Source organism: Oncorhynchus clarkii, chromosome 9 (assembly GCF_045791955.1).
Source record: "Oncorhynchus clarkii lewisi isolate Uvic-CL-2024 chromosome 9, UVic_Ocla_1.0, whole genome shotgun sequence".
NCBI classification, from domain to species: Eukaryota; Metazoa; Chordata; class Actinopteri; order Salmoniformes; family Salmonidae; genus Oncorhynchus; species Oncorhynchus clarkii.
In genome coordinates, this window is record NC_092155.1 from 58,102,315 (window position 1) to 58,117,888 (window position 15,574).

Here is a 15,574-nt window from a genome sequence, read left to right on the forward strand (position 1 = left end):
TGTTCTCAGATAGCCATCATTTAATTTCACATGCATTTTGAAGATGGGGGGGGGGGGGGGGCTGATTAAAATGTATTTTAATTATTTTCTGACAGCAGACTCGTTGAGCAGCTGAACCTAAAAGCTGTGAGTTGTCAGATAGCTGGAATAGAGGTCTTAATCACACACACAAACACACAAAAAATGTGTGTGGAGTCTGTTTTTGTACCCCATTGACAGACATGTGGCAGAGTGACTCAGTGCTGTGAAGGTTTATTAATGAGAAGGGTATATGAGGAGCTTATGCAGCTTTCAAAACCTACTGGTAATGGACCAGGAGATTAGTATAAAGGGGTTAATCTGTCTGGTAAGTAGAGTTTTAATTACTTTTGGCAAGGACCATCATCTTCCTTCCAAATTTGGCAACAGATATAGGCCCAGTACTGTTGGCACGAGCAGATATATATATACACACAAGGTTTAACCGATACAGAGACACGAAGAAGAGCTTGGGCATACACACACTCTCTCCATGCCTCCCTGATGATTTGTGCACATCAGATATTCATAGTGCATAGGGAGGGGATGTAGAGTCACTGGTGCTTAGCATCCATGGCACTTGTTGTAGGCCCAGTGCTGCCACATCCTTGGCCCAAAATATTACATTTGCTTCTATGTGTCTCAAGCTGGAAATGCTTGACCGATTACAAACCAGTCCACACACATTTGAAAGACTGTTGGAAAAGTAACATGAGGAAAGTTATTTCCAGGCACAAATTGAGAACTCTTAAAAGGTCACCATTTACTGAAATATCTGACAAGAAGAAATGCTACAAAAACAGTTACTGCTTTTATCCAAATCCCTCCTACAGAATTGGGCAAAGCAGGTGGTATCTGAGCCTAATAAAAAAGGTAGGAAATTGGCAGTGCCATCCTTTGGAGAGGATTGAGGGAAGGAGGAGGGAGAGAATGAAGGGAGAGGAAGATCAGAGCCATGCAGAAACCCAGAGAAATAAACCAATCAGGAGGTGAGAGAAAATGTAAACAACTCAGCCCTTTAAAATCCCACTAGAGAATGATCTGCAATTCACTGGCATATGCAGAGTATGCTCTCATGATGTAGTAGTTCATTAAAGATAATCATAGCAGGTGCATTTTCATGTAGCATATCCACTCTGACACAGCTGGTCCATTCAGCCATTAAACCAAAGTGGCAGTATAGACAAGGCCAGGGGCAGGTCAGGACCATAAACCCAGGCCAAGCTGCTCCTGGTCAGGCTGCTGTCTCCAAGGTTGTGTTGAAGCCGAGGCTGACTTTTATCCAAAGTACACCGCAGAGCTGGATAATACATCAGATTGGCGTTAATTAAACACAAAGTCTAGTTAGTGACTGTTGTACAAGGGTACATCTAAACCACTGAGGGAGGATACAAACAACCAGGGAATAAAAGGAGAGAGAACAAGGGAAGGCAGTCTGTTCTCTCTGTTCTCAGAGACCCACTCGGTAGGCTACAATTGATGACCGCCCGCTAACGGAATTGACTGTAACCATAGCAAACAATCAACATTTCCCATTGACCTTCACTGTCTGGAGAAGAGAGGAAAGACCTGGGGAAACAGAAAGTGCTGCTACTGCATCCCTTTACCAACGCTCTGAGTGTTCAAATTATGCATAATTTGTGGGGAAAGACACATTCAGCACCTGTGACTGTCACTGTAGATATTTTAAGGGGGGAAGTAGCCTCTAAATATTCTCTCACAAGCCCACACAGACAGAAGAACAGAGACACTAACTCTCTTGAGAGGTGAATGTTTCAGGGAAGGTGTGTGTGTGTGTGTGTGTGTAGGATAGAGAGTTAAGCCTAGGTGAGGAGGGACATCTTCATTCTGACACAACATGGCTCTTTAATTTACAGCTCCCGGCCCAACGGCCTATTCTTCTGCCTGGCCAGCAGGGACCTCCATCCTCTCCTCCTTCAATCATTACTGAAGCTGCTAAAAACCATCATGGCTGGAAAACAACAACACAGCACACCAGGGGCTGGATAACCCTTGTCAGCCTGGCAACACCACAATAAAACCAACCCACCAGTTATTGACATACAGTTCAATTATGGTGAGGCAGCAGCTGGTACTCAGGCAGTCAACTGATTGTGAGTGAAAGAATGTGAGACTGTGGAAGTGTTGGCTGAGCAGCTGTAAGGTGAGAGTTAGGCACAATGGGGCTCTCAACAGTAATAATGGCATCAAACACATAACTGCTGACAGCTGCGTGATAACACAGGTTGTGTTGGACTTGTGAACAGGCTGAATAGGTTTGTGTGTACTGTGCAGCTTTCCGTTTGGCACAGAGCCTAGATACCTCTCGAGTGTTAAGCCTTTCCTTGTCCCCCTCGCTCAACCCTGACTCGGGTTGCAAAGCTACCGATAATTTACCAAAGTTACAGAAATGTTCTGTAATTTTGGTAATTAACAGAAAATCTATGGCAATCTATCATAACTTTGGTAAAGTATACTTGAATAACTTAAAAAAAAAAAAAGATATATTCATATATAGTATTCATTGTTTATATGTGTCCATATTGTCCATGAATTTCTAGTAGATAAACCATATGGTTCATTAGAATATAGCCTAATTAATGAACAAATCTTAACAATGGCATTATTTTCTATTAACTCTGCAACTCTTCCAACTATTGACTTATTTCGCAACTACCCCCAGTTGGATGCCAAAACATTGACAACAAATACATATTGACATAGTGAAATAAATAAAGTGTGTATAAAAAATAATGGTATTCACTGAGTTGATGGTTTATATTTAGGATAACGTCTTACCGCTTTGTATGGTATCCTTAAAATCATGTTATTTAATTATTTCAAATATTTTACTTGTGATAAGGCCACACAGTGGGCTAGAGATAATTACAGACACCTGTGATAATCTCAAGTACCCAAAAGGGCCACTTGATGTCTTGTGAAAGATTACATAAAATCCTTGAAAGATATCAAGATCCTGGTAGTTTACTGGTAATGTTTCCAGTAATACACCCGCTGGTAGTTTACTGGTAAAGTTTCCAGTAATACACCCGCTGGTAGTTTACTGGCAAAGTTTCCAGTAATATACCCTCTGGTAGTTTACTGGTAAAGCTTCCAGTAATACACCCGCTGGTAGTTTACTGGTAAAGTTTCCAGTAATACACCCGCTGGTAGTTTACTGGCAAAGTTCCCAGTAATACACCCTCTGGTAGTTTACTGGTAAAGTTTCCAGTAATACACCCTCTGGTAGTTTACTGGTAAAGTTTCCAGTAATACACCCTCTGGTAGTTTACTGGTAATGTTTCCAGTAATACACCCTCTGGTAGTTTACTGGTAATGTTTCCAGTAATACACCCTCTGGTAGTTTATTGGTAATGTTTCCAGTAATACACCCTCTGGTAGTTTACTGGTAATGTTTCCAGTAATACACCCTCTGGTAGTTTACTGGTAATGTTTCCAGTAATACACCCTCTGGTAGTTTACTGGTAATGTTTCCAGTAATATACCCTCTGGTAGTTTACTGGTAATGTTTCCAGTAATACACCCTCTGGTAGTTTACTGGTAATGTTTCCAGTAATACACCCTCTGGTAGTTTACTGGTAATGTTTCCAGTAATATACCCTCTGGTAGTTTACTGGTAATGTTTCCAGTAATACACCCTCTGGTAGTTTACTGGTAATGTTTCCAGTAATACACCCTCTGGTAGTTTACTGGTAAAGTTTCCAGTAATATACCCTCTGGTAGTTTACTGGTAATGTTTCCAGTAATACACCCTCTGGTAGTTTACTGGTAAAGTTTCCAGTAATATACCTTTGAAACCCTAACTGCTCCATCTGCACTGCTGTGGTGTGCTCTTGGCTGCGGCTCTTTATTAATCACGGCACTGTCCTTGGAAATATTTAACAGTCATTTATTCACAGCAGTTGTGACTGACTGTCAGTGTGTGTGTGTGTTAGAAATAGTGTGTGTGTGAGAGAGAGAGGGAGCCTAGGGGGTTCACTGGTATTTTCATCTTTAAATGCTTTCGTTAATTTCATTTACAGAGTAATTTAGTAAACAGGAACATCACACTAAGGGGATTCAATGCCAATGTCACCAACCACGAGAACATCATCTAATCAGACAGCCACTGAGAGGAGGGGACCCAATAAATCAACCTCCAAGCATCAAACCAACCAACTGCTTCAGTCCTGTCAGAAGGGCAATGCTAAAAGGTGACCTTTCCAATGAGATGATGCATGCCTCAACACTGTACAGCACATGTAATCTGAGCAGGGAATTTGATTAACTGTATTAAATTATCCAATGAAGAAAATTGCGTGGAATATTTGGTGACATTACATACATAAACACCCTTTTCAATTATTTTCAAGATGAAGCTTAAATCATGAAACACAATGATGCAATCAATTACGCAACATAAGCTTTAACCTGTGTGAAACGGCAATTCTTCAAAAAGTTCCTGGCGTGAATGAGATCTCTGACAAAGACATCACACAAGGAAGGACAGGACCCCTTGAGGACCTGGGTCTTATTGCACAGAGGAGAATCAGGAACATGTGATTGAATGAAAGAGGGAGGCAGGGATCTCAGGGGGGGTTTCTGTAAATTGGAATTTACAGGGAAAGCTAATGGGATCTGCTAACGCTAATGGATGGCTGCATCGATACTTGATTAATACCAACTGAAGGAAGAAGAGGAGACTGACTCTCTGAGGTTTGACTGACTTTGAAAGGAGGTAGGCAGGCAGAACAAAAGAATAGACCGAGTTCCAGAAGATGAGAGAAAGAGGCAGTGAGATAGGAAGACGGCGGTGAGACAGCCCCAGATTAGCCCACAAAGGAGTGAGGTAGGTACAATTTAAGAGGATAAGGAGAGAGCGAGAGAGACAGCGAGAGAGGAAGGAGGGGTGTGTGTGTGTGAGATTGACTCACCATGTAGTGCAGGTCGTCGAAGCCGTTGAGCAGCAGCTTGCTCTCGTACTGCGGCAGCCCCACGTGTTCCAGCCAGTCTCCCACGGGCTGATCCAGCAGCCGCCCAGCCGCCCCACCTGCAGACAGAGGGAAGCGTTTGAGCAGGGAGAAGCCTTTGAGCCGGTAGCAGCGGCACTCCGACGACGACACATGGCACTGCCACATCATCCTGGGCCAGCAGAACCGAGCGCACCAGCACCACGAGGGCAGGGGAGACAGCGTGACGGTGGCACCACAGTGGGCAGGGGAGACAGCGTGACGGTGGCACCACAGTGGGCAGGCAGTGGCTCCCGCACAACAGTGGGGGCCAAACCACTTTCACCTGGGATCGAGTTAAAGACCACTGGGTCTCAGGGGGCGAGGGGCTTCTGGCCTCTCCTAGTTAACAGCTAGAATGCTGTGTCCACTCTGCTCTGGTTACCAGCTCAAAAGCACTCAAAAACAGAAATACATTCAACAGGGTCGAGAACAGCCACACATGTAACATTTTCCTGCTTAGACAAAAATGGTCCATATACTACATTCTCTTTACACAAGATGGGTTCCCTTGAAACAGGAAATAGGCTATTCTGTCTAAAGTTGCAAGCTTGCTGATTCCTCCTCCCGCTGATTTGCTCCAGTTGTTAATGAGGGAGAGGATCTCTGAAACGAGAGAGAAGCGTATCACAGCAGTTTCTCTCCCAGTGAAAAGTTCTTTAGAACTCGCACGGAGCAGCAGGAGAAGAACGATTAAGACAGTTCATCCGTGGCCCATCCCAGTTTCTCTCCACTTCTCCACACGGTCAGCAGATCACACGCCAGGCAGGAGTCTCCCACCAGGACTACATGTGTGAATCAGGAAACCCAGCGTGGCAGAGAGGAACGACAGACCGCGGTGATAATTGAAAACAGAGTGACAGTAATTAGCTTTAGATGGCTATGATGAATCAATCAAGGTTACTAGCTGTGCTTAGAATTAACTGAATGTCTACATGTGACTCCTGAAACAGAAGACACTGGAGTGGGGTGGGTAAGTGCTGAGATGGGGCATTCACTCTGGACCTGTAAACAATTTAATCTAATACATGAAGTAACTCATTCTGATCAAAGCTAACTCAAAACATGCACCTTTGAGTTAATCCTAACGATTTAGGCTGTAAATGGTCACACGCTTGCATGACTTGGGATCAACATCACTCATTTAACTCAAAGCAGAATATTAAAACTTTCCAGCAAAAATAATATGTGCCCCTGTGCAGCCATCTGCCATCACCACTCAAACAGTTGGTCTAGTATCCTTCAAATTAACTGCAAATCATTTCAATATTTAAAAATTAGGGCACTCACTGCTTTCAGGACAATCTTGAGAATCAATGATTTCTGTGCCGAAATGATGTAATAGATACAGTAGATTTAAGTCATCAATACAGAGATATCTAATGCAAAACAATCTATATTACAATCAATACGTTGTTAACCTATAGAAGCGCTACTACAACCCCTGACCCTGTCCTGTCAGAGTGAACCCAGAGTTCTGATCCTGTACACACACACACACACACACACACACACACACACACACTAGTCCTCACAGCACACACACACTTCAGTCCTGTCCACAGCCACTACACTTCAGATTAGGAACAAATCTAGCAAGTATCCAGAGTCCACTACTTTAAGACCTGCTGCAAGTCTCCAGGTTAAACTCCTATGCTGCTGGCATGAAAGCTTTGAGACCGCAGTTCTTCAGGCACACGGTCTGTTTGTCACTCCTCGAGTCTAACGGCAGGCTCCCTTCTGCTTTAACTCAGATACTCCAGTCAAGGTGTTCAGGCAAACGGACGGTCCGCACACAATCCTAGAGATGCTCGAGGTGGGGTCCTTCCATTGTCTGGACTGTTCACAGTACTACTGCCTGAGATTCCTCTCTCTCTCTCTCTCTCTCTCTCTCTTTCTCGCTCACTCTGACTCCCGACTTCCAACTCGCTTGCTCTTCATCCATTACTCCCTCCCCTTCCCTTTCCCTCCCCTCTCTCCTTCTCTCTTTCTCTGAGACACCACAGGGCTGCTGTTCATTGTCTGAGTGTGAGCTGCTGCCATTCCTTTCAGCTACAGGGAACCCTGTCCCTCACTGCTTTCACTTGTTCTCTGTTAGTCCCTGATCTTTTCATCACCATCCCTTTCTTTTTTCTTTCTATATCTCTCCATCTGCCAGCAGAGAAGAATAGGACAGGGACTTGGGACAGGTTCTATAGGGACCAGCAATGGGGAACTTCACAGCTCAGCCGCTATCTACCACCACCACTGTGGAGAAGGAATACACTGAACTCGATCAGAAGACAGAACAGAGTCTTTTCACATGGTGTGCAACAGAAAGACAGCCTTTCTCAAAGAAGCATTTCCTAGCAGCAGGTCCCATGATCCCATGACAGTCAACTCATTGAGATGGTGCTAAGGGGTGTGGCTGGTGGAAAATATGCTTTCGTTGATTTAGGCTCACAGAGGAAGGTTAACAACCCAAACAGCCCACGGAGCGCAGCCGTCCTGGGCAACAGCTTTACTGCAGTGGGCTTGCCTTATTCTTGCCTTAATGCAAGTTTGCAAGGTAAAATGAGCTCATTCCCTGAAATACATGCCTCTTAATATTTTAACAGCTCACTCCAAATGCAGACCACAACAAACAAGTGAAAAACTGCCAGAATGCAATAACGAGATGGCCAACGGTTTTCCTTTTTTCTCTTTCTTCATTGGAACATCGCCGTGGGCTTAACGTTCAAGGCTGGTTCATCTTCCTTCTGTGACTGTAAAGAAGCAGCATGTTGTGGAGAGGAGCAGAGAAGGAGGATGGAGGAGGAGGCTGACAGGAATGGAGGCCATGCTTCTGGTTCACTCCCACAGTCCCCTGGTCCCTGAGTGACTATCCATCAGAGCTAAAGGACAGCTTTACAGCAGAGTAGCGGACTGTACTTTAGGCTAACATAGGTGGTATATTCAGTGCACATAATTCTGTGACTGCACAGATATCTGTTAAAATGGGTCTATAGTAAATCTAATTTACGGAAATACACTTGGTCCCTTCCAAGTTTAGCCATATTGTCCTGGAGCCACAAAGGAAACGAGGGCAAAGCCAGCGAGTGGGGGTACAGTGTCGGACCCCCAGTGAAGACATTTTGGCAGAAGTGGTGTACCAATCTGGGTCAGAAAACAGTGCCTGAGACAGCCTTAAAGCAAGGACAGCCACAGTGTGAGCCAATGGATTCATGTCCTTACAGTAAACCTTCTACTTAGGTTACATAGAACACACTGGGAATTGTTGAAAGTAATTTCTAACAATGGCTGAATAAACTCAACTATTAATCTACATTCAAAATATGGCCACGTCCTTCACTGGTACTAATGTAATCTCTGGTCACCCACTATTATAACAGGTCCCTCGTGTGCTATTCAAAGAGCCAGCTGCCACCCGGATGGTCCGACTCAGTCATCACTAACATCAACCCATTAATCACTTCCCACATGCTCTCTGATTCCGAGGGGTTGGTGTTTAAATGCGGAAGACACATTTTGGTTGAATGCATTCAGACTAGGTATGCCCCTTCCCTCTATGCCGTCAGTGTGGGTATCATGATTCATGTATTTACAGTATCTTTCAGTTCCCCGGCTTTAAGCTATTCACATGGCTCAAATGACTGGTCTCCAGGGACCATTACAAAGCCCAAACAACATACACATGAAGTGGTGGTGGTGGGTCCCCTAACAGAATGCCTAAAAGACACACACAAGCACAAATAGGATGCCAAGGCGTGAACAACAATGCCAACTGAATTACATACTTTATTAAGACTAATGGCCATGGCTTTGGAGAAAACAGAAAGCAGTGAAATGGTGAAAAAAAATTGACTTGTTGAATTATCTCGGCCAAAATAGCCAGGCGTGTAATGAAAAGGTTTAACTTTATAGCACCAGGGACACATTGTTGGAATCACAGAGCACACCATTCTAACTGGGATGGAATGGATTACACAAGATGGGAAAGGAAGATAAAGACCTAGAGGAAATAAACTATCAAATGTATTGATTCTCTTTATACCCAACAACACGCAGAACTGACTACAGGAAAGATAATACAAAGCTGGACTTTGGAAAGATGGATCATGGGAGTCTTGACCAGAAAGAGAGAGTTTCAATAGTAGACCAGGGAAATAAAAGTTGACATTAGGTTGGGATGTTCTTCAATGAAAGTGACAGGAGAAATGTAACCTGTACCATGTTCACGAAGCAGAGTCAGTGGATGCATTGCATATGCTATGATATTACTGCATGTTATGTTACATAAAATGCTTTGGGTCAGGGGACTGTCATCTTACCGTACCTGGGGTAGCGTACTGCTGGTCTCTGGAGAAATCGATGCCTGCGCCAATCAGCGTCATGATCTTCTCAATCTGAGGAGAGGAACAGAGCAGAGTGTCAGAGGGAAAGACAAGATGGCTGCCACACCTCTCACCAAAGGGACAATAGTTACCCACATGCATTGAATCCCACACTGCAGTACAGTAACTGTAAATTAACCCTTAAATAATGCATAATCTTGCTGACCAGACTTGTCTGAGACCGGGGGCTGTGAAGAGAGAATGGGCTAACAAATACATAGAAATGTTATTAAGAATTGATCAAAAATGGCTACGCATCCGAGTATCATGTTACAACTTCATTTTTAGAGGGACTGCAGGGAAGTCTAATTCATTTAATTTCAACATTTCTGTCTTATGAGCCTTTGCAGCCTGCAGCCAAAGCATTGTAACAATGTAGTTAGGCTCGATATTACAGCAGCAGCCAGCGAGCCATTCTTTCATTAATTCATTTACAGTACCTGATGTCAAACAGAATCAGACTTCAACAGGAAAGAACACACATTTGGTTAGAGGAAAAGAACTGGGGCTGCATATGATCTAGCTATTATTTCCCTACTTCAGAGAACTCTGTTTCCTTCTTTCTCCTTTCTAAATATACGACAGAAATATGGCAATCGACCCGAACCCAAGAGGACTTGTTATTGATTATTCCCCAACGAAGCATAACACACACAGAACACACCTCCCCCATCTCATCCATCATCCAACTATAGATGATGCTCAGGTACTCTGATAAGGTATAATTCACCATGAATCCGCATAAGACCGGAAACACACAAACACACACACCTGTCCCAAACCCATCTCCCTCACACTCATTCAACAGCGAAGCAGCAGTATCAACAGGCCATAGAGCAGAAAAATTAAAAATGTCACACACCAGACAGGCCGACCCAACATGAGAAATAAAATCCCCCATTCTAGTTCTGTGGACCCAGGGCGGAGACAGTCGACCAACAAACACTGCTGTCAGAGCTGTCAGCCACTATCACAGTGTCCCCCAAACACTTCAGTCTCCACTTGCAGGACAAATGTGCTCCGTCATGAGAGACGGGCTCTATTCTTTACATGAGGCCCCTTTAGTTTGGAACAGATGGCTGTTCCACATGACTGACACTTATTTCAATCAGTGATCATTTTCAAGGAGAGATGTCATTTCACACAGGAATAATTGTAGGGTTTTGATGTAAATGTCAACAGTGCTTTTGCACAGTTGTAAAGAAAAAGGCTAAAACTCTAAAAGCAATGGAATTTCCCTACCTAGAGCACTTTATAGTTTATGAAAAAGCCTGGTCTCTATCCAGGTGAGAGGTTCGATGCAGACTAACTATGGGCCACTCTGCCTCAGCATGTCTGATTTGAGCTCTACGCTGACCTTTTCTACAAGGAGCACCTGTGTGCCTAAGTAAAAAAATGTTGGCGCATGCAAAGACATGCAAGACAAGATTTAGGAGCACAATGGCAAATAATTGAGATATTAAAGCTAAAATCCTTAATTTTTCTAGGCGCACTGGTGCCCCTAAATTAAAATTCCAGGTCGCAGAGGAAAATATTTAGGCACATATGCAAGTACAATGGTCACAATGTAGAGCCCTGCCTCTGGTAGACACTGCATGCTGCTGCCTGGAGGCACGAGGAGAACAGGAAGCCTTATATAAACTCTTGTTAACAACTTAATAATACTATCTACCATTCTTAACCACTAGAACTAAAGGAAGAGATGGGAAGTAATCCCACATTATACACATCGGACCAGAATAATGAAATGTGATTGCCAGTTTCTCAGGTCAATGCACAAAGAACAGGCCTGGCCTCTATTATGTACCCTTACATTTAAAAGGAGGAGAATGAAATGCATTAGTCCCAATTCCACATGAGAGGGCTACCTTGGAAATGACTTTAACTGGATACCTTAGTCAGTTTGACACTTAGTGAGCAGTCAGTCTATGTATATTTCCCAGCAAAAAAGATAGTGGAAATTAGCGTTCAGAGTGATCACGGTTAAATCATCATGAGAAGAGGTAGCTAACAATTGGCGCAATAAAAGAAGTTGACTATGAAAGGTCAAGCAGTGGAGTCTACTTAGGTAGGCGTCTTGCCTTACAGACAAAGCAGTGAACAACAGACTAAAAAGGTTAGATTGTTAGAGTAACAAGAGTCTCACAAAAAGGTTATTCCCAAAAAAGAACAATCGTATTCACCTCCATCAATAAGAAGGACCAATAAGAAAAGGAAAGACACACACCAGAAAGAGAAGAGTACCACAGGACCCAAAAAAACACCAATGGAGATATATGAAGGGCGTGCTCTCTTACACTTTCAGAGGACTGAGATCTCCGAGGAGGTAGTGTGGGAGGCATCTGATGGGAGAGAGTCAGGTTGTTGTTTGGTTTTCATTTCCACATTCTCATTTTTTGGCTCAGCAGAGCAAAATGTGAGAGACCAGACCTGACTTCCTACATTTGAAGAACATTCAAAATGGAAAACATAAAACAACGTTCCATATGGCCATGACAAACATCCTCATTGGAAAGGAGAACATCCTGCATCAAGAAACAAACTGCAATTGTGAGAATACTTTGTTGATAAGCGATGCCCAGATCTTAATGCATATTAGATCATTGCAGAATTACATTTTTTGATTGTTGTAAACTATGAACCAGCATCATGCAGCCATCCGGCTGATCATTTAAAGAGCTGAAGTGTGTGGTAGTGCGTGTGCGCGTATTACTCCACTTGTAGGACACAGCTCTATTAGAAACACCCACACACCTCTCCATGCAGTACCATCAGAGATAGCTCTCGTTTTACTGAGGGTTTTACTCTCCAGGTGTCAAACTGTTTCATGTCTTTTCTTCCATTTAGAACAGTACTGGAGCTGAAGGTAGGCCCGGAAATCTCTTTGACCCTTAACATTTTTCACTGACACTATGCACACTCACAGGACTCTACACACGCACTCACACAAGAACACACATTCATACTGACTCTACACACACACACTATTATCATATACACTGCTGCTACTCTGTTTACCATACATCCTGATGCATAATCAACTTAGCCCTATACATATCTACCTCTATCACTCCAGTATCCCTGCACATTGCAAATATTGTATTGGAACGGATACTGGAACTGATCCTGTATATACAGTACGAGTCATATAGTTAAGATTCTTGAAAGTAGCCACCCTTTGCCTTGATGACAGCTTTGCACACTCTTGGCATTCTCTCAACCAGCTTCAAGAGGTGGTTACCTGGAATGCATTTCAATTAACAGGCGTGCCTTGTTAAAAGTTAATTTGTGGAATTATTGGTGTCCTTTAGTAGTGGTTTATTTGCAGCAATTTGACCATGAAGGCCTCATTCACACAGTCTCCTCTGAACAGTTGATGTTGAGATGTGTCTGTTACTTCAACTCTGAAGCCTTTATTTGGGCTGCAATTTCCAAGGCTGAAAACTCTAATGAACTTGTCCTCTGAAGCAAAAGTAACTCTGGGTCTTCCTTTCCTGTGGCGGTCCTCATGAGAGCCAGTTTCATCATAGCGCCTGATGGTTTTTGCGACTGCACTTGAAGAAACGTTCAAAGTTCTTGACATTTTCCAGATTGACTGACCTTCATGTCTTAAAGCAATGATGGACTGGTCATTTCTCTTTGCTTATTTGAGCTGTTCTTGCCATAATACGGACTTGGTCATTTACCAAATAGGACAATCTTCTGTATACCACCCCTACCTTGTCACAACACAACTGATTGACTCAAACGCATTAAGGACAGAAATTCCACAAATGAACTTTTAACTTCTCATGGCTGCAGGGGCAGTATTGAGTAGCTTGAATGAATAAGGTGCCCAGAGTAAATGGCCTGCTCCTCAGTCCCAGTTGCTAATATATGCATATTATTAGTACATTTGGATAGAAAACTCTGAAGTTTCTAAAACTGTTTGAATGATGTCTGTGAGTATAACATAACTCATATGGCAGGCAAAATCCTGAGAAAAAATCCAAACAGGAAGTGGGAAATCTGAGGTTTGTAGTTTTTGAACTCAACCAATATCCCACTGTGTATTCGATAGGGCTATGTTGCACTTCCTAGTGCTTCCACTAGATGTCAGCCGTGTTTAGAAACTTGAATAAGGCTTCTACTGTGATGTGGGGCCGGATGAGAGCTCTTTGAGTCAGTGGTCTGGCAGAGAGCCATGTCCTGGTCATGCGCATTTCACATGAGAGCAACCTGCGCTCCATGGCTTTTCTATAGACAATGGAATGCTCCAGATGGAACGTTACTGAAGTTTTATGATAAAAACATCCTAAAGATTGATTCTATACTTAGTTTGAAATGTTTCTACGACGTGTAATATAACTTTTTGAAGTTTTCGTCCGACGTTCGGCTGGACCTGCACGAGCGTTTGGATTTGTGTACTAAACGCCCTAACAAAAGTAGCTACTTGGACATAAATAATGGACATTATCGAACAAATCAAACATTTATGGTGGAACTAGGATTCCTGGGAGTACATTCTGATGAAGATCATCAAAGGTAAGGGAATATTTATGTTATTATTTCTGATTTCTGTTGACTCCAACATGGCGGATAAATCTTTTTTTTTTTCTGAGCGCCGTTCTCAGATTATTGCATGGTTTGCTTTTTCCGTAAAGTGTTTTTAAAATCTGACACAGCGGTTGCATTAAGGAGAGGTATATCAATAATTCCATGTGTAACACTTGTATTTTCATCAACATTTATGATGAGTATTTCTGTAAAATTGATGTGGCTATGCAAAATCACTGGATGTTTTTGGAACTAGTGAACATAACGAGCCAATGTAAACTGATTTTTTTATATAAATATGAACTTTATCAAACAAAACATACATGTATTGTGTAACATGAAGTCCTATGAGTGTCATCTGATGAAGATCATCAAAGGTTAGTGATTCATTTTTATCTCTATTTGTGCCTTTTGTGACTCCTATCTTTGGCTGGAAAAAAGGCTGTATTTTTCTGTGGCTTGGTGGTGACCTAACAATCGTTTGTGGTGCTTTTGCTGTAAAGCCTATTTGAAATTGAACACTGGTGGGATTAACAACAAGATTACATTGAAAACGGTATAAGATTAATAATAATAATTAATAATAACAGATTTCTGTTGTTTTGAATTTGGCGCCCTGCACTTTCACTGGCTGTTGTCATATCGATCCTGTTAACGGGATTGCAGCCCTAAGAAGTTTTAACAAAGCACCAAAGCACACCTATTAATTTAAATGTATTCCAGGTAACTACTGTACCTCATGAAGCTGGTTGAGAGAATGCCAAGAGTGGGCAAAACTGTCATCAAGGAAAAGGGTGGCTATTTTGATGAATCTCAAATATATTTTTATATATTTTTATTTGGTTACACTTTTTGGTTACTACATGAGTACATATGTGTTATTTCATAGTTTTGATGTCTTCACTATTATTCTACAATGTAGAAAATATAAAAAATAAAGACAAATCCTGGAATGATAGGCGTGTCCAAACTTTTGACTGGTACTGTAGCTTACTGGCACTGACCCTGGAACTGTTCCTGTATATAGCTTACTTCTTGTGTTTTTCTTTCTCGTGTTTTTGTTCTACTTTATAGTACTACTGATATTGATTACCGCATTGTTGGGAAAAAGCTTGTAAGAAAGGCATTTCACTGTACTTGTGCATGTGACAATAACTTGAAACTTGCTCACCAACAGAAATGAACATAGCATAACAAGCATAAACACATTTTAACCTGTAAAAACATGCGGCAGGTTGCAAATGGGACTATGACAGCAAGCGACAAGCTGGCTGGCACGCTGGCTGACTCATTCAGGTAGCCTAATTTGAAACAGATGGGACTAAACTACCTTTCCCATCACCATCTGCTGGTTCTCCATATCTGCCTTAACTGGCAGCCTCCATACTGGCTCTCCTCTCTGTGTGCTCACTAAGGATGAGGCACATGCATGCTCAAAAGAAAGGGGACAAGAGGGTTTAGCCTGAACCATCTGTGGAATAGGGGGGGTTCACTCAGCTTTTTGATCCCACTCTTTTCGCTCTGCCCCTCCCTCCTCATTAACTAGTCCCCTCCATGGCACTGGCACTGTTCTCTTTACAATGAAAATGCCATGGAATGACAGATCCCTCCCCCATTATAGATAGATAGGCTATGTAC

At 42.6% G+C, this 15,574-nt stretch overlaps 1 protein-coding gene across 6 annotated transcripts in view; it reads right to left on the reverse strand.

Annotated features, from left to right (window-relative positions):
* The window catches only part of LOC139416615 (ankyrin repeat and SAM domain-containing protein 1A-like), a 105,254-nt gene that overhangs the window by 19,755 nt on the left and 69,925 nt on the right, over positions 1 to 15,574 (reverse strand). For 5 of the 6 annotated variants that reach the window (XM_071165490.1, XM_071165489.1, XM_071165492.1 and 2 more), the window contains 3 exons: positions 11,698 to 11,742; positions 9,343 to 9,412; positions 4,953 to 5,068 (listed from right to left, as the gene is read on the reverse strand). In XM_071165490.1, coding sequence (XP_071021591.1) covers positions 4,953 to 5,068; positions 9,343 to 9,412; positions 11,698 to 11,742 — 231 coding nt within the window. The remainder of the gene's footprint in view (positions 1 to 4,952; positions 5,069 to 9,342; positions 9,413 to 11,697; positions 11,743 to 15,574) is intronic. The other variant, XM_071165491.1, reaches the window with a different exon arrangement.